The 18,940-nt window shown below is 39.0% G+C and overlaps 4 protein-coding genes across 6 annotated transcripts; 2 read left to right on the top strand and 2 right to left on the bottom strand.

Annotated features, from left to right (window-relative positions):
* Nucleotides 1-11: 11 nt before the first annotated feature.
* On the bottom strand, nt 12-3,634 carry LOC127243640 (uncharacterized zinc finger CCHC domain-containing protein At4g19190). Its single transcript, XM_051263757.1, has 7 exons — nt 3,356-3,634; nt 2,849-2,911; nt 2,142-2,293; nt 1,848-1,961; nt 1,355-1,556; nt 678-792; nt 12-594 (listed from the first exon to the last, which is right to left on the bottom strand). The coding sequence occupies exons 1-7, from the start codon at nt 3,572-3,574 to the stop codon at nt 191-193; spliced, it is 1,269 nt and encodes a 422-aa protein (XP_051119714.1). The 5' UTR covers nt 3,575-3,634; the 3' UTR covers nt 12-190.
* Nucleotides 3,635-8,880: 5,246 nt separating this feature from the next.
* Nucleotides 8,881-11,259, top strand: LOC127243583 (probable carotenoid cleavage dioxygenase 4, chloroplastic). The gene is made up of 2 exons (XM_051263668.1): nt 8,881-10,315; nt 10,517-11,259. Exons 1-2 carry the CDS (start codon nt 8,943-8,945, stop codon nt 10,899-10,901), a joined length of 1,758 nt encoding a protein of 585 aa, XP_051119625.1. The 5' UTR covers nt 8,881-8,942; the 3' UTR covers nt 10,902-11,259.
* Nucleotides 11,260-11,626: 367 nt separating this feature from the next.
* LOC127243546 (probable carotenoid cleavage dioxygenase 4, chloroplastic) lies at nt 11,627-13,482 on the top strand. Its single transcript, XM_051263634.1, has 2 exons — nt 11,627-12,918; nt 13,023-13,482. Exons 1-2 carry the CDS (start codon nt 11,627-11,629, stop codon nt 13,393-13,395), a joined length of 1,665 nt encoding a protein of 554 aa, XP_051119591.1. The 3' UTR covers nt 13,396-13,482.
* A 1,172-nt stretch (nt 13,483-14,654) lies between these two features.
* On the bottom strand, nt 14,655-18,329 carry LOC127243618 (uncharacterized). Of its 3 annotated transcripts, none has more exons than XM_051263721.1 (10): nt 17,626-18,329; nt 17,440-17,516; nt 17,262-17,347; nt 17,014-17,091; nt 16,380-16,743; nt 16,145-16,257; nt 15,884-16,048; nt 15,621-15,757; nt 15,071-15,163; nt 14,655-15,008 (listed from the first exon to the last, which is right to left on the bottom strand). In XM_051263721.1, exons 1-10 carry the CDS (start codon nt 17,739-17,741, stop codon nt 14,837-14,839), a joined length of 1,401 nt encoding a protein of 466 aa, XP_051119678.1. In that variant the 5' UTR covers nt 17,742-18,329; the 3' UTR covers nt 14,655-14,836. The 3 variants fall into 3 exon arrangements, with proteins under 3 accessions (XP_051119678.1, XP_051119679.1, XP_051119677.1); XM_051263722.1 differs by lacking the exon at nt 17,440-17,516 and having other exon boundaries at nt 16,380-16,620; nt 16,690-16,743; nt 17,262-17,439; XM_051263720.1 differs by lacking the exon at nt 17,440-17,516 and having other exon boundaries at nt 17,262-17,439.
* Between the last annotated feature and the right edge of the window lie 611 nt (nt 18,330-18,940).

The following is an 18,940-nucleotide window of genomic DNA, read 5'->3' as shown; positions in this document are numbered from 1 at the left end:
ACGTCTCAGTCTTCGCTGGTCAAAGAAAAAAAATATGTCCTTTCACAAGTTCAAAATATAAAATACATCTTCCTTTCCCAATTAAATGTTCCCGTTGGGTAAACCCCCACTTTTTTTTTTTTTTTTTTTGATCGGAAGGTAAACCCCCACTTTTGATTCAGTGTAAAATGGTCCTTGATGAATCTGATGATTATGTGCGACGGTGGCGATGGCGATGATGTCGTTCCCTAGATCGATGACGACGGCGGTGTCGACTTCCATGTTCCTTGTCGGAATCTGAAGCCTCAGAGGAACTTGATCGGCGACTATGCTTGTGTCTGCTTCTCTTCTTTCTTCTTATCCTTCGTCTACTGTCGTCCTCTGAACTTTCTGATGAGCTGGATTCTGTATCATAAAGCCTTGGCTTCTTTTTCTTGTGTCCTTTGGTCAATTTTCTCCTCCTATCATCGTCAGACAACTTATCACTCTCCTGTCGATGGTCTCTCATTTCATTGCTTGTAGGAGAAGACATTCCTGTGTGCTTGTTCTTTCTGGACTTTTTGGTAGATGAATTGTTTGTTAGCAGCTCTGGTATGATTGTTTCTCCAAGGAAACCTGCACTTGCAGTTAAGAGAGCATTTGGGTTTTTATTCTTGGTAAGTATGTGGATGCTAATGTGCAGAATATTGAGCTCTAACCTCCGTATTCATCGAATATGTCCTCTGCAACAATCTGTTGGTTGGGGTCATCAAGGTCGAACCCTCCACGAGGAGGGCTCATTCCTGGTTTTTGCTTCAGCTCCCACTTCAGTGGCTGCAAAAGATAGTTATCCAGGATTTTTTTAAAAAAAAAATCCTTAAGAGTTAAGGTAATAAACATTGGCAGCAGGAGGTTCCGCCAGCAGAATTAACTTAATCACATAATTGAAGCTTCGACGGATTCCATTGTTTTTTGACATGCGAACAGATAGGAATATATCTTCTCCTTTTTTCCTTTTTTATTTTTATTTTTTGTTTTCTTTTTTTTCCCTATTATGCTGATAGATGATCTCAAGAAATAATTTAAATTAATCGATATAACACCACTGAGGCTTCGGGAAATATTACCTAAAACGGTATCACCTTTGATTCTTTATTACCTGTGTAAAGGCAAACTAGAAAAGGTATCATGGTGCCCTTTATCTACCACCTTTGATTCTTTATTCTTATATGATTTCCCAAAAAGTACTATTTCTATGATATTGACAGTATATCACCTACAACATTTTTCAAATGAAGAAACAGGTCAACCACATTATTCATGCCAATACACCTAGACAAGAGAAAGGGTTTAAATCAACCTATAACAGGAAATCAGAAGGCATACAAATGAATACCTCACTGGAATCAGTTTGAGCCTGGATGGCTGTTAAGGGGTCATCCCGTTTCAATCGACTTTCCTCATTGGGCATTATAGCATCTTTCATAGGGCATTCACGGTCACCGCTTTGGTGTCCGAAGTTACCACATCTGAGGCATTTCACGTTGCGAATCTCAACACCAAATGGTTTTGACCTGCCAGCAACTCCAGTCTCTAACCTGGAAAAGAAAGTCACTATTGTAAACATCAAACTATAAATTAAGAAACAGAACATGAGAGATTGTTCATCACGCAAGTTAGCATTCTAGAAGCCTAGAACCATAACTTCGCTTCATTCCATCCAAAACCCACCTCAACCTCATATCTACTTCAACAAAAGGTAAAGAGCTTAAAAAATCCAACCCCTAAATGGATCCTTCACAAGATGAAAATGATCAGCAATTCCATACTATGATGCCTACACAGCCAGTCAGCCATATTTGAGAGAGAGAATAACTTGCAAAACAAACCTTGGAGCATTTTTGAGGACTTCAAATTGTTCTTCTGTTGGCAAAGCACGGCCAAAAACATCTTTAGGCCTTCCCTTCTTTTTATCAACTGCAGAAGGCACAGTGCCCGCTTTCCTAGAACAGATAAAGATAATTTAGTCTTATAGCTATAGAAACAGAAATTTAAAAATGCATTTCATTGAGAGACAAAAAAACAATGGAAATTTATGTTTTCGCTAAAAAATTAACTGGATATCTTATGAGCCACCATCAGAAATGATATACATGCATCAGGCATAAGATGTAAACCATTACAATGAAGATGAAGCACCATCTAAAGAAGGATCTTGAAGATTTTTCTCATCGTCTTTCTTTATCTCATCAGCCATTTCAGCAGCTTTAGCACTTTCTGGATTGTAACCCGGAGGTTTCACGTACATGAAGCTAACAGCTTTCATCATTTCTAACTGGGAATCAAAGGCAATAAAAATCACAGCAAATTCACTCAGTCCTTGCACATATATAAGAAATGCAAGGCAATAAGATTATATTGTGCAGCTAGCCCGAGTAACCCACAACCACACAAGCATAAAAGATGCATGATATGAAGTGTGACATACTGGCTTAAGCTTTTATATATATATATAAAGTCTGCCACAAAACATCCTGCCCCAAGACGAAGTTGTCCGAACTCCTAATGCTGGCAGGATGAAGATCCCTTTTATAGACTAAGAGTTTATCAGCAAATAGGAAACCTAGTGGAGTTAGGAAGCTAGCAGAAGTAGTGAAACTAATAGGAGCCCTAAACTAACTGGGAAACTGGATACCAATAGTGGACTCTCTCATATCTTGTATCAGCTCCTTCTATTAATATAAATTTCTTCTACTTCCATATCACTCCCCAAATCTACATCATGCTTTTATTGAGTAAATGGATGTGTAGACAGAATTGTTCCTCAAAAGCAAATGCGGGGCTCATTTGTAAGCACCAAGACTTCCTTTCCAAGTTCATTTAAAATTACCTTTTCTTTCTCCTTTTTGGATACGAGAGCAGTCTGCTTGAGAAAATCCTGTTCCTGCGCATACTGTTAACAACACCAAAAAGGGGCAGAACCGTGAGCGTATAGTTCAATTGCTGCTAACCAAAGGATTATCAAAAACAAGAACCACTTCAAGAATAAAGGGATAAAATCAAGATCTGGCGTACATACGAACTCTGAGATAGATCATCAAAAGGCATACAAAAACATAAAAAGGCAGTATTGAAATTTTCATTACAATTAAGTTTCAGAAATAATAACAATGCACTGCCCTGGCATGGACGAAGAAAATAAAATAAAATAAAATAAAACAAATAGTGAACTTCAAGAACCTAAGCTAATGAACTTTCAGAAAGTAGAAGCAATATAGAACTAATGCCAGAATGGAGGCTCCTCAATGATACAAAATAATTTCATTTCTCGAAGAGAAAAAGACGAATAATCGCGCAATCGGAAAGTAACTAAAATCAAATGAAGCGAGGAAAGGACCTCTCGAGATATCTCCTCGGCGCGGCGCTGCTTCTGCGCGTCGGTCTGCTCGGCGATCCACTTGCGGCGTTGGTTGGGGTAGGAGAGTGGATGCCAGGGCTTCTGGTTGAGGAAGGAATGCGACCAGGCGGTGCCGGCCTTGGTCTTGTAATCGACTTCGCCGTCTTTCTCCCATGGCTTCTTTTTGAGTGGGAATCGTCCTCCTTCCTCCTCCTCCATGCTCTGAGTTGGAATTGGAATTGCTTGCTGTCTGATGTCACGACTCGACCTCTGCTCCAATTTCTTGCCCTATATTTTTTATTTTTACACAAAAAAAAAAAAAAACAAGAAAAAAAAAAGGCCTGAGCCGGCTCCGGGTTGAGGCAGGCTCGGGTGGGTCGGTCTTCGACCGGCTCAGTTCAAGTTGGGTTGTCTAATATTTGCAATTATTAGGCCCGAAATAAATTTCAGTTTTGGGCTGAAGCCCAAATTTCTACCTCGGCCTCAAACGGATAGAGTTTATTGGACTAATTTTTTCGATGTTACCGTGCATTTTGGTAACTCAAAATTTTTATTTTTTTTGTGTTTACCACTTTTTTCCGTCTCAAAACAATAGTTTTATTTCTATAAATAATCATATTACCATAAAATTACTTCTATTTTTTCATTTTTATTACACAATTTACACTACTTTTTACACTACTACACTCATAAGGCAAAAAAAATTTGTATTCATACTTTTTACGTACTACCAATATAATATCAATATTTCTTAAATCTCGTACTCAACCCAATTACGAAAGGAGTATTTTTTAAGTATTGTATTAAATACTATATATATATATATTGAAAAATAATTAAGTTTTTTTTTTTTTATTGAAAATAAATGTAAATATTAAAAGACTATAAATTTTAATATGCAAAGTTACAATCTTGTATCCATAATAGTTACTAAATTATACTTTAAAATTTTGGATCTAAGTGAATATATAATTTTTTTTTCATGAACAAATAAAAGGATAGTTCAATTTGTATTTTATATTATTTTCGTTACTACTGAATTATTTTTCTCTTAGATTAGATTCAAATATATTGAAATAAAATAAATGTTAAGATGATATATAAATGCAGCCTTTATTAATGGTAGGAACTGTACTGACTAAACAACACATTAATAGCCGCACAAAACAAATAATTCTTCCTATGTCATTGAAATGTTTGACAATTTGATCATATATGAATTTTAAGAAAAATATATAAATATAAATAATTTTTTTTATAAAAAAATAAAAAATAACATTTATTTACTAAATAAAAAAATAGAAATAATTTTCGATAACAAAAATAAATAAATTTAAATTTAAATGATGGAAATAATATGTACATATGGCCCTGTTTCTTTACAATAGTTTGGGGAAAAATTAATATTTCGTCACGGTTGGTCTGGATTTTGGAGTCAGACTGCAAGCACTATAAATCTTCTGACCTATTAACTGCTACGGTTACTTTTTCTTTTCTTTTTTTTATTTTTTTTTTAAATTAAAATATTATTTAATATTTATTATAATTAAATAGAAAAAATATATATACAATATATATGTTATTTTATAGAGAATAAAATTTTTTATAATACAAATAAATGAAAATTTAAATATATATATGTTGGATGTAATATAAATTCATAATCAAATCATACAATATAAATTTTATCAATTAAATTTAATATATATTTATATTATTTTATTCATTGTCCATCGAATCAATACATATCAAAACTCCTCAAATCCCAACCAAATACAAATATAAATACAAATACAAATACAAATACAAATGAAACAATAAAATTCAAACTCATCCAAAACTCAAATAAAAATGGAACTGAAACTCAATTTTCTCTAAAGACTCTTGCAAAGAAACACACCCATAATTGTAGTTTGAATGTAAAAAGTCCTACCCTATTCTGTGGGGTAGAATGGGAATGGCACGGTACCCTAGGCTTCTACTATTTTGCACTGCCCTTCAAACTCAAACTACTATTAATTGAGGCCTATCACAAAGATGACCATTCCGCTAAAGTACTACCTGTTATAAAATATAACAAAATAATACTCCCACACAATATATAAATAAATAGGTAGACATCTGATTATATAATATAGATATTATAGATATTGTTGAGTTACTTTTTTAACAAATAAAAATAAAATTCAAAGATATAGAAAATATCTTTAAATTTGATTAATTGATTATGAATCCTACACTGTACATAAGAAAATTAACTGGAAATAAAAATGCTGAAAATTTAAAGTGGTGATCCCCGAATCTGACTTTGCTTTGTTGAAGTTGATTGAAGATACCTTCTCCAGAAAAATCTAAATCCTTAAATATTCTTTGAAGAAAACGCTTGGAACCGTCGCCTGGTCGGTTACAGCAACCGCCGTCAACCGTCGAAAAGAAACGTTTTGAAACGTCGCTTGGTCAGATACGGCGACCGTCTCGCCAACTGCCTAATCCAACCGACTAATCCAACGACTAACTAGTCGATGGACCAAAAGACTCCTGCCCCTACCAAGCGACCAAACTACTATTCACTTAAGTAGGCAATCAATTACCAGACCTTACTTCGCCCGACCTCCGTAGCAGCCGACTTGCAGACTTTCCGACCTATGGACCATCCGACCCACTAACAAACCAACCGCAGACCTTCCGACCTATGGACCATCCCACCCGCTAACCAACCGACCTGACTATCCGACCGCAAACCTTCCGACCTGCCTATCCGACTGAGGACCTACCGACCTGCCTATCCGACCGCAGACCTTCCGACCGAGAACCTACCGACATGCCTATCCGACTACAGACCTTCCGACCTGCCTATCCGACCGAGGACCAACCGACCAGACCAACCGACCGAGGACCAACCGACCTAACCAACCGACCTGAGCTCAAATTTTTCTTCTTTTCCGCGTGACTTCGTGTCCAGTGATGTTTTAGGAGTTTGCAGGCCGTCATCCGAGGCCGCGTCAGCCTCAGATTCGGCCTCCATCTTTCGAGGCTACGTTGGACCCGACCTCCATTGATCATAGACTGGCGGTGGCCTGCGCGTTGTTCGACCTTGCACTTCTATTTCGTCAACACCTCTTCTCTGACAGAAACCGTGATCATTTTCTTTAAAAAGGGATTCTAATCTCACTGCCTTGGACACTAAACTGACCAGATCTTGAACGTCGTGAGCCGTCAAAGCCTCCCGTAATGGTGCATGCATATTCCTGACCACCAAATTGGTCATTTCTTTTTCATTGATTATAGTAAGACAACGTCCTTTCATCAATCGCACCCTTTCGATAAACTGTGATGCTGACTCTTCTGGATATTGTTTCAATTCCAATAAATCGGTAAGAGAAACAGTCGGCAAAGGAGTGAAGAATCTAGCATGAAAAGCCATCTCCAAACCCTCCCACGTTTGTATTTGCCCAGGTGGCAGATTTACAAACCATGAAAATGTTGTCCTGGTGAGAGACAATCCAAACAGTTGTAATTTGTAAAAAGGATTGTTACCGATTTCCCCTAACTGTGCAATGAACCGACCCACATGCTCTATGGTGGAGGATCCGTCTTCTTCTGAGAAAGCATGGAAGTCTGGCGGTCGATAATTCCTCGGGAGAGGATAATCGTTGACGATCCTTTCCGGAAATGGCCTCTGATACACCGGTTGGTTTACCGTTTGCGGATTCATTCCGAACTGTACCCGCAAGGCTCGAGCGATGTCCTATGGATCTACCCTGGGTGTAACAAAATCTTCCCTAGAGAAGGCTGGCTCGTCTAGGATGGGATTATGAATCTGATCTCCCAATCTTTCTTCTCTAGGGACGGTTGGCTCGGTTGGGTGTTATAACCCTCGGTCCCAAAGGAACATTATCTGGGAAAGTTAGAGTAGTCTTCCCCATATCTGTTCAGTTGAAAGTTGTGACGCTTGGAAATGTACTGTCAACGTACATTGGCCCTGGAAAAGTCACCTGAAAACGAGAAGGTGACACGGCTGGAAGCATGTTTGGATACAGGGTGAATCTGGAGAACGCCTGATCCAATATGTTCTGCATTTGTTCACACAACATGTTCTGTTGCTCGCGCAACATATTCTGCATAGTCAAAGTTTGCTGATTGTTCAATTGTTGAACATAAGACAACCAATCGGTAGGTGGTTGGGGAATCTCCCCTGGATTTGGCATGACTGGTGGTGAAATATTTTCTCCCACAAGTACTGATGATGATTGAGGTTGTGTGCCTGCCATATTGATTTTTCTGATGATTCGTCCGGACCTCAGTCGTATGAAATTCTCTGGTAATGTAGGATCAGCAAGACCAATTTGTTAAGTTATTTTTTCAACAAACAAAAAGTAAAATTCAAAGATATGGAAAATATCTTTATCTCTAAACACTCTACAGTACATAAGAAAATTAACTGGAAATAAAAATGCTAAAAATTTAAAGTGGTGATCCCCGAATCTGACTTTGCTTTATTGAAGTTGATTGAAAATACTTTCTCCAGAAAAATCCAAATCCTTAAATATTCCTTGAAGAAAACGCTTGGAACCGTCGCCTGGTCGGTTACAGCAACCGCCGTCAACCGCCCAAAAGAAACGTTTTGAAACGTCGCCTGGTCAGTTACAGCGACCGTCTCGCCAACTGCATAACCCAACCGACTAATCCAGCGAAGCGACCAAACTACTGTTCACTTAAGTGGGCAATCAATTACCAGACCTTACTTCGCCCGACCTCCGTAGCAGCCGACTTGCAGACTTTCCTACTTATGGACCATCCGACCCGCTAACCAACTGATCTGACTATCCCACCGCAGAACTTTCGACCTATGGACCATCCGACCCGCTAACCAACCGACCTGATTATCCGACCGCAAACCTTCCGATCTGCCTATCCGACCGAGGACCTACCGACTTGCCTATCCAACCGCAGACCTTCCGACCGAGGACCTACCGACCTGCCTATCCGACCGCAGACCTTCCGACCTGCCTATCCGACCGAGGACTAATCGATCAGAAACTTCGTGTCTAACTTCCTTTAAAATCTTGTTATCCTTATTATTATTTTTTGTGCGTAACATATATATATTGTATAGGAATACAATATGTATATGTATGTAGTAATAAATATGTTAGTTTCTTTTACCATCAAATTCATATTTGTACTACTTCATTATAAACAAAATTTTTCACAAATCCATCAAAAAACAACATACTCATATATTAATAACCCTGTGGATTTGTTCATATTATTAGCGAATGCGGTAATGAGAAATTCATATCATATCATTAAATCATTCTATTTATACATATTCTACATAACAATTAGTCACCCAACTTTGGCCACATGTCATGATACTTATACGACACCTAATATAAAAGTTTTTTAATTATTTATCAATTTAATTACATTTGTCATATCTCTCTCTCTCTCTAAATATCAATTATAAATACAATATACACGATATACATCAGCATTCTTCTACTCTCTTACAATATATCTATCATCATATTGTGCAAGTAAGTGAAATATATACAAGTATTAGTATTGTGTTCTCCTCAAGAAAATGAACACTCTCCCTTCTTCACATCTTCTTTCGAATATTCCTCAATTATTCAATATTACTTCAAAAAATTCATTTCCTAATCCTAATGTAAACAGAAGGAATATCATTTCTACGGATATAATAATCTCCTCTCCATCGTTTCCTCGCAAGCTCCTAAAATGCAACGTTCAAAGGTTTAATCTCGTCACCATATTGAATGCCTTAGATGAATTCATATGCAAATTTCTTGACTCCCCTCTTCCAACTTGTGTCGATCCTGGCCACGTCCTCGCCGGAAACTTCGCGCCGACGGACGAGCTTCCGCCGACCTTATGCGACACTATCGAAGGCTCCATCCCGAGCTGCTTAGAGGGCGGAGCGTACATCCGTAATGGCCCCAATCCTCAATTCATCCCTAGAGGACCTTACCATTTCTTCGATGGCGATGGGATGCTTCACATGATCAAATTCTCGAAAGGTAACGAGGCTACGTTTTGTAGCCGCTATGTCGAGACGTACAAGTATTTAGCCGAGCGTGAGGTCGGGTACCCTTTCGTCCCGAGCATTTTTGCTTCCTTCAATGGCGTTCCGGCCACTGTTGCTCGATTAGGTCTAAACATGGCGAGGGTGATTCTAGGGCAATTCGACCCGATGAATCGTGGATTTGGCGTGGCGAACACGAGTTTGTCGGTAATTGGGAATCGACTCTACGCGCTGTGTGAGTCGGATCTTCCGTATGAAGTGAAACTGACGTCGGAAGGGGATATTTTAACGGTTGGGCGAAGTGATTTTTGTAGTGTGGAACCGTTGTTGAGGATGACGGCGCATCCGAAAGTCGATCGTGAAACAGGGGAGGTTTGTGCATATAAATATGATGTAGTACCTCCGTATATTACGTTTTTTTGTATCGACTCGGATGGGAGGAAGCAACGGGAGTTGCCGATATATTCGATGAAGGAGATGACGATCATCCATGACTTTGCGGTGACCAAGAGTTATGTGGTGTTTCCCGATCTCCAGCTTGTGGTGAATCCTTGGAAGATTTTGCGGGGAAAGTCTCCGGTGGGGGTGGATGCTTGCAAAGTGCCGCGGCTTGGGATTGTTCCCAAGGATGCGACGGATGAGTTTGGGTTGTGGTGGATTGATTGTCCGGGGTTGAATTTGTTGCATTGTTTTAATGCTTGGGAAGAAGATGACGGCGACACTATAGTGATGATCGTGTCTAATAGTGCATCGGTGGAGCACGTTCTTGAGAAGATACAGTCTTCGCCGGAGTTGACGATGGAGAAGGTCACAATAAGTGTGAGGAGGAAGACGATGGAAAGGCGCAGATTGTGTAGTAGGTCGCTTGACTTTGCAACCATCAACCCGGCGTATGCTACAAAGAAGACGCGGTGAGCTATTATCGATTGACTTCATAATATACAAATAGATAGTGAGTATTCATTTTAAGTTTAGATTTTGATGTGAGATGGTCCTTGAACAGAATTAATGATGTTATTACAAGTCAAGGCACGAAATGAACAAGCTAAGCTCGCTCAATTATGGATGGATTCATTCCATTAATGATTAATTGAGACAATGAATTAATGTAGGTATGTTTATGCCGGGATGGTAGGAGAAATGAGGTGGGAGGGGGTGGTGAAGCTAGACTTATTATTATCTGGTGATGGTGATGAATGCACGGTGGCTAGCCGGGTGTACGAGCCAGGGTGGTGCGGAGGCGAGCCATTCTTCGTGGCGAGCAACAGATCTACAACGACAGACGAAGAGGAAGAGGAAGATGAAGACGAAGACGAAGACGACGGTTACTTGGTAACGTATGTGCACGACGACAAGTGTAATGAGTCGATGTTTCTGGTAATGGATGCACAATCGCCGACGCTGGAGACGGTGGCCGCCGTGAAGCTGCCGCATCGGGTTCCCAACGGCATCCACGCCATCTTTTTACTCCCAACGCAACTTGATGCCTTGCATTGATCAATGCCACTCATCCCTACTGGCTAATTAATTAATTAATTAAGCTGCAGTACTGAAGGCGCATGCAGCCATGAAATGAAATAACTATATACACATATTCAGACCATACTGTAGTCTGTGGATATATACGGTACTATATACGTTCTTCAAATTATTTCCAAAACAAAATTAATAATGTCCTCTCATCATCATTTAACAGTTTTGGACAAGTGTGGGGTGGGGTTGTGGTCAGTTTCCACATAGGCAACTGCACCCCACGCCACGATTCATTCATTCATCACAGATAACAACATGTATGTGTCAAAATAATTGAACTTAGCTACAGATATTTATTACTCCTATATTATACTAGTATTTTATTAAAACACAAGCAATTGTATAATACTTATACACTAAGCACAGCCATAACACAACTTCGATCCTAATTTTTATTATTAGTTTTAAAATAAAATAAAAAAAAGTACACAAGATAACATAACAAAGCAAACCTTTAATCTCACTCGTAGTCTTATATATATATTTATCTGTTAATGTTAATGTTAATGTCAGTCAATTATCCACAGCTACTTGAACGTTTAATATACTTTTAAAATACTAAAAAATGTATGCATGAATGCTAGTAACTGATAAAGAATTTTGAGTGAGCAGTTAATTACCCGCATAGCGTTGACCTAAGCACCGACAGCTCATCTTCTCCCTTTCAATCTCTTTCTGCGACTCACTCAATGGCCAACGCCCTTTCTTCCTCCTTCCTCCTCGGAAGCTTTTCTTCAATTCCCCCTTCACTCTTACCAATACCATCACCATTGCCACCGCTACTCACATTCCATCATCCAAAAAGACCAATACAGTCCTCGCTTACCTCCATCGACGATTTGATTTGCAGGTTCTTGGACCCTCCACTGCGACCCTCCATCGACCCCAAATTCATCCTCGCCGGAAACTTTGCTCCTGTCGCCGAGCTTCCACCCACCGCCTGCGAAGTCGAAGGCTTCCTTCCGGCTTGCCTGGACGGCGCCTACATCCGCAACGGCCCCAACCCCCAGTTCGTCCCCCGCGGGCCGTACCACGCCTTCGACGGCGATGGGATGCTTCACTCTGTCAGAATCTCCGGCGGACAGGCGGTATTCTGCAGCCGCTTCGTGAACACATACAAATATAAAGTTGAGAAGGAAATTGGCGCTGCGGTTGTTCTCAATAGCTTCTCGTCCTTCACCGGCGTCGCAGCTTCTCTGGCGCGCTCCGCCGTTGCTATTAGCAGGATGTTGTCGGGGCAATACGACCTACGGCGAGGAACCGGCACGGTGAACACTAGCTTAGCGCACTTCGGCGGGAAGCTCTTCGCTATTGGTGAATCTGATCTTCCTTATTCGATTAAGGTATTGCCGGACGGAGATATAGTCACTTTGGGCCGCCACGAAGCTTTCGGCGACGAGTTGATGACAATGACAGCTCATCCGAAGGTCGATTGGGAATCCGGCGAGGCCTTCGCGTTCAGGCACGGCGTCACGCGGCCGTTCCTGTCGTACTTCAGGATCAACTCCGCCGGAATTAAGCAGCCGGAAGTGCCGATATTCTCGAAGCCACAAGCCTCGATGGTGCACGACCTTGCCGTTACCCAAAATTACGTCGTCTTCCCCGATACACAAATCGCCATCAGTCTGACGGAGATACTCAAGGGGAATCCGATGGTGAGAGCAGATCCGGCGAAAATCCCTAGATTGGGGATCCTTCCACGGTACGCGGTGGACGAGACTGGGATGCAGTGGATCGTTGTGCCGGGATTCAATATGCTTCACGCGTTCAACGCGTGGGAGGAAGACGGCGACACCATAGTTATGGTGGCGTCGAATATGTTGCCGGTGGAGAATTTTCTGGAGAACGTGGAATCGCTTCACACATCAATCGAACGAATCGAGATCAACTTAACTACAAAAACCGTCAGAAGAACGCCAATTTCGGATCAGTGCCTGGAATTAGGAAACATCAATCAAGCATACGTCGGGAAGAAGAACAGGTACATTAAATCAATTCATCAGAATCATTGACGACAATGCAGCTCTAGATCTATTATATTCTATTCTTCCTAACTTGGAATTAATTTTCGCGAACACATGCCAGATATCTCTACGCGGCAATCGAATCGCCCATGCCGAAGGTAGCAGGAGTGGTGAAGCTCGACCTGTCGCGGTACAACTCCGGAGACTGCACGGTGGCTACTCGTCTATTCGAGCCTGGATGCTACGGCGGCGAGCCGTGCTTCGTGGCTAGGGATGCTGATAATCCGGCGGCGGCGGAGGAGGACGACGGATATCTGGTGAGCTACGTGCACGACGAGAGGATCAACGTATCAAAGTTGATAGTGATGGACGCGAAATCCGCAAGTCTGGAAATCGTGGCGGCCGTGAAGCTGCCGCAGAGAGTGCCGTATGGCTTCCATGGAATCTTCGTGAGCCAAAATGACCTCCATAAGCTACTACTCTCTACAAATTAATTACTCGGTTTTGAACTCCATTTATATATCTGTTCAACGTAATGATAAATTTAAATGTAAATGGTATAACAACTATCACTGAAATAAATTGCAATTATATTATTTGCATATCATTTATTACTATTCATATTAAGCATATATGGATATTATAATTTACTATTTACTGTATTAATTTTCATAAACTACTGTACGGCTCTTGCTAATTAAAAAATATTTCTGTTCAATTTTTTCTTACTGGGCCGTGATGATTCCATTTTAACAGGCTCAAAAAGTCCATATCCGAATTTTTGGGCCAAACATGTAACTGGTCCAAATTTAATTGGATTGCTTAATATGGCCCACATAAATAATGGTATGAGATTTTTTTGAAAGATTCGACTTATCTTACACAAATTTAGTCTAGCAGTTTCTTTCCATACTTGTGTAGCGTAGCCTCAGAAGCGTGTTCTCCCTAACCCAAAAAGAGGTTGGTGTGACTCTGACTTGTTTATTATAGATTATTAGGTTTAGTCGGGAAAGAAATTAATACAGTAGAATGAATGGAAGAATTTAATAATACAATATTGTTTGCTTGTAATTTAAAATTAATTTGAATTTTATTTTAAATTATTTTATAAGAAGAAAATATTTTTATTGAGAATCTGAATTGAATGGTAGTATTCCCACGTTAACTAAGCAATAAATCATTCCCAAAGTTCGGAACTAAATAATGGACACGAAAGTAGATAGGATTCTTTATTCCTAGCACATACTTGTACATACTACCGTATCACGTGACAATTTCTTATCTAAAATGTGAAGAAAAGAAAAAGAACATTCAATCACTTCAAGGGCAAGTAATGCAAGTCATTTTCCTTTTCCATGAGAGAGAGAGAGAGAGAGAGAGAGAGAGAGAGAGAGAGAGAGAGAGATTCTTTCTTGCGGGATTGAGGGACCCCTAAACCCACCCTACCCTACCCACACCCGCACCCACACCCACACCCACACCCACCGTTGAAACCTTATCCACTTTTATGTCCAAATCTCCAATTATTGAAGAAGCCATTAAAATATACTACTATTACATAACGTGCAGCAGGTCCATAATCAATTCAAAACACCCCACTGATTGAGAGGAGATGAGATGAAATGCTCACCCTCTCCTTCATCCTTATGCATATCATATCATATCATATCATGTTTTAATTTAACCCCGCTTCTTGGAAGCTCCAGGGATCCCAACACCAATGAACACATTTCACACATTCAAGAACACAACATGAAAACCAGATATGCCATTGTTAAACTGCTCTATCTCATATGTATGTATATTGATTGTTTGAGGTTTAAATATTCAAGGACTGGATAATATATACAACTCACTTTGGCTAAGATCTTGTAAGAGGAGATAATATGTAAGCTGACAGTTAAAGAAGGCAATAATAGATTTGAAGGAATTCATTCAATTCAAGTTCAAGGGAAGGTTAACTGTGCCTTTCGGTTCGAAGGATTTCCATGATGCTTCCAGTCGCATCAAGTGCAACTTCTCGACGAAAGGCTCTAGAACCTCAGCCTCCTCTTCGGGTGCAAAGGCCATACAGATGCTGAGCTCTTGGACTGCAGCCTCGTACTCCCTGAAATAAGTGGAATTTAGTTGCACAGGAACATCAAGTAGAAATGGGCGGGTAGTCGGTACCTGTTATAGTATAGCATCATGCCATGATCGCGTCTCATGGTCCAATCATGTGGCTGAAGGATTAGAAACCGCTCTGAAGCCATTATCGCAAGCCTGAAACATAATGTGACATTATAAGATTGACTTTGCTAGGGGAAAAAAATGTCTTTTTTTCAACAATGCAACCATGTTTTGATTTTTAAAGAGCCATGAATGAAGATCTTGATACCCATTTAGACTTTGTAATTATAAAACCAATTAATAATGATGAACAGAATCTATAATGACGGGGTCTAAAAGGATAAAAAACTACTATTAAGTGAATCTCAGTATGACCCCCAACACATCAAATGAATTGGGATTGTAATATACTGAAATTTTCTTTTTCAGATCAAACATATATATATATATATATGCAGATATTAATGAGTCCGGATTCACAATTTCTGCACTCATGCCATTCTTGGAATATAAGCATCTCAAACCTGTATGACAGACAAATAGGCACCTATCGAATCAGAGGAAAGCAACGAGAGCAATAATCTATCCAGAAAGAGAGTAAAATAACAACCTTAGCTCCTGGGACCTTAACAAAGGAAGGCATGCACTATTGCTGCTGTTGAATTTTCCATCATTGTAAGTGGACCTAAGCGGAGAAGTCAGCATCAACCCATAATGTTTTCTTGAGGCTCGTTTCCAGTAAAGCCTCTGCATTATATGTTCACATTTTTACAAGTTAGATATTCCCAAGAAAAAATTGCAAAAGCAACGTCTACAGATAATTTCGTGATTCCAGGATGCATAGCAGAAAGGTGTCGGTAAAATTTAACTCACAACTAAATTAGCCAATGCAATCCCAATGATATCTCTATTTGTTGCAATATCTAGCCCTAAAAGTGAGTTGCTGGTTATGTCCGAAGCCCTACATCGAGGATCATCAACACACTTTCCATTGACCACCCCAAACAAGCTGTGTCCGGATGTTACTTTGAATAACTCCTATGTTGCACAAAAAGTGTAGAAGTAATACAATGGGAAGTTACAAACTATAACAATAGCATGAATTGGTACATGAACTAAGATACGAGATTATACCTCGGGATTCCCGGTTTGAGGCCATATCAAAAAATCTTCCCCAACGCGAGACCCCACAATGACGAGATTAAGCCTTTGGCAAACTTCAATGTAAATCACGCTAAGCAAAATTCCTGTTTAAGGTTAAGTCATGAAATCAGCGAACATCTTGTAAAGTTAACTAACAAAAATTAAAAGTAAAATAAAATATCACGAATCAAGTAACTATAATGTATTCAACTTAAAAAAACCATACCGCTGGCACATCCAGAGCTTAACGCAGAGTGTAGATATGAATACTTTGAATCAACGAGCACAGGTAACCTTTTAAAACCTCTAAACTCAAAGAGGACTCTGTTTACAGCCTCCACAACTTCTACGAAATGACATCCTATCTCTCGAGAAACTAATTCAGCTGCAACTTCCTTTGCTATAACGTCAAGCTCAGCCAACCACTTATTCAGATTCTTTCCGCTGATTGGCATATCCTCCACACCCTGCCACTCTTGGAAGTCAGACAGTGGTAACGCATTCTCCCTCTCGATATGCATTGAATGTGCGTCTACCTCTCGATTGTATGCCAAAAATGCCTCGTCTTCAGCAGCAACATAAAGCAAAGCCTGGAGGTGGTCTCCCAACAAAATTATTAAGACAGTGGCGACAAAAAGGAAACAATGCTAAGGCAGTGGCGACAAAATGGAAACAATGCCCGAAAAATATATCTATTAATGTATGCTGCTTTTGGTATGCTAACAACTAATCATTTCAGTACTCGTGGCAACTCAGCACCATACACCACAAAGTTGGAAAGTAATAAATTAAGATAAGGTAATCTAAGCCAATCATCAAGAACAACAAAATCTACACATAGTTTGATGATAAAATATTACCTTTGCGAGAGATATATCTTTATCCTTAGACTGGAAAGAAATCTCCTGGGTAAATTTATCTCTAGCATCCTCGAGCACCTTACATATAATAGCAATAGAGATCAAATACTCACATGGTTGTATTGATCATAAGAAACATGCTCTAGTAAGCTCTAATAGAAGTACTAAATGCTAGTAAAAAATGGTTGAAAATCAATAGCTAGATCTCAAACATGTAAAAATTGAAAGATCACAGAATAAATTCCAACCTTCTTATAAATCTCAGCTTTAGCAACACTGGGGGACTTGGTCACACCAGAAGCCATAGGGGAAACCCCAAAGCTCATCCTCTTTGCTGCAGAATTTCTAATTGTTGCACCGATCATACAATTCAACTTTACTTGTCCATAACCACTCCTAAATCCACCACGACCATCTAAATCATACCTGATGATCGTAAAGAAGAAGAAAGGGATATTGGGGATTTCCATGTAGTAGTAGTAGCACATATGCTTCTCCAATAACTTTACATCAACAAGTAAATCAAATTCGTTTCATCAAATCTCCAATCCACAAGAACAATCAAATGCACATAACAGCAGACCAAGTATCAATTAAACCTACTGAGATTACCTTAAGCTACTCCCGAGAGAGTTGATGGCTAAGGTAGATGCACCGCTTCCTGCAGCACTCACCATCCTCATCGCCGTCTGCTGATTACCTAAACCAGGCAACAAGACACAACTCATTTCTCTCAAAAGATGAAGAAATAGAGCTCCTCGCCGCAATCGCACACTGTCTGTTGAAAGTGAGTAAATGCTCCCAGCTTTTTCAGAAAACAACAAAACGGTTGCTGAAATTGTGTCAATACGCGACAACGAACATCAATCAATTTCTCCCGAAATCAGCACCCAAAAAAAAAAAAAAAAGAAGGGTCTTAAGCGAAATAATCGAGAAAACCAACAAAAACTAGGGCAATCCAGGGAATTTAACAATCAAGCAATCTCATCATCGTGATCGCGTGAAGAAACAAAAACTTCGGGGATTAAATAACTCAAAGGATGATTAATTGAGGGATTAGAGGACGCCATTTGAGCAGACGCGGACAATGTTGCTGATGTTGAGCAGCAAATGCAAACACAAGAGTTATAGTGGAAGCTGACACTGCCACGAATTTCAAGATCCATAGAATCTGAAGGATTCAATTCTAGCATCAACTCTCCACCCTCTGTCTTTGTCTCTTTGTATATACTCACAGAGGTTTGTATGTATTGCTGAATTCTGGGTGATCGCGGAGCAATGGCATGCTTTGAAGGTTCAAGCACCTCTACTCTACTCTCCCATAGCCTACTCTATTATCTCTAAATTAATTAATTATATATATATATACATTGTATATTTGTATGTATATGTGAGGCGGTATTTTGGGTTTTTGTTAATATTTTTAATTTAAAGTATTTTTCTTTTAAAAAAAATTAATATAGAAAGCTTATTGGAGTATAATTATTTGTTTATATAAATAAATAGAATATATATATATATAAATATGTAGTGTTATAGTCCTTCCGTGTTACCTATTTTTTATTTTGAAAATATAGAAAGCTTATTGGTAATATAATTATTTGTTTATATAAATAAATAGAATATATATATAAATATGTAGTGTTATACTTCCGACGTGTCACTTATTTTTTATTTTGAAAATATGATTTATACGCTTTATCATATTTTAAATTTAAATTTTATAATTTTTTTAAAATTTTAATTAAATTATTTAATTATCTTAATTTTAATATATAATTATTTTTATTATATAATAATTATTTTTACTAATACATTTATTTATTAATTATATTTTACCTAAATTTTTAGGTAAATTCATATTACAGGGGAGGGAGGGAATAATTTATTATAACATTAATAAAAAATATTTTAAAAGTTTTTATCA

The sequence above is a fragment of the Andrographis paniculata genome, unplaced genomic scaffold, assembly GCF_009805555.1.
Source record: "Andrographis paniculata isolate CXL003 unplaced genomic scaffold, ASM980555v1 Contig95END, whole genome shotgun sequence".
Lineage (NCBI taxonomy): Eukaryota > Viridiplantae > Streptophyta > Magnoliopsida > Lamiales > Acanthaceae > Andrographis > Andrographis paniculata.
Note: the sequence above shows the minus strand (reverse complement) of the source record. Positions and strands in the feature narration are given on the sequence as shown.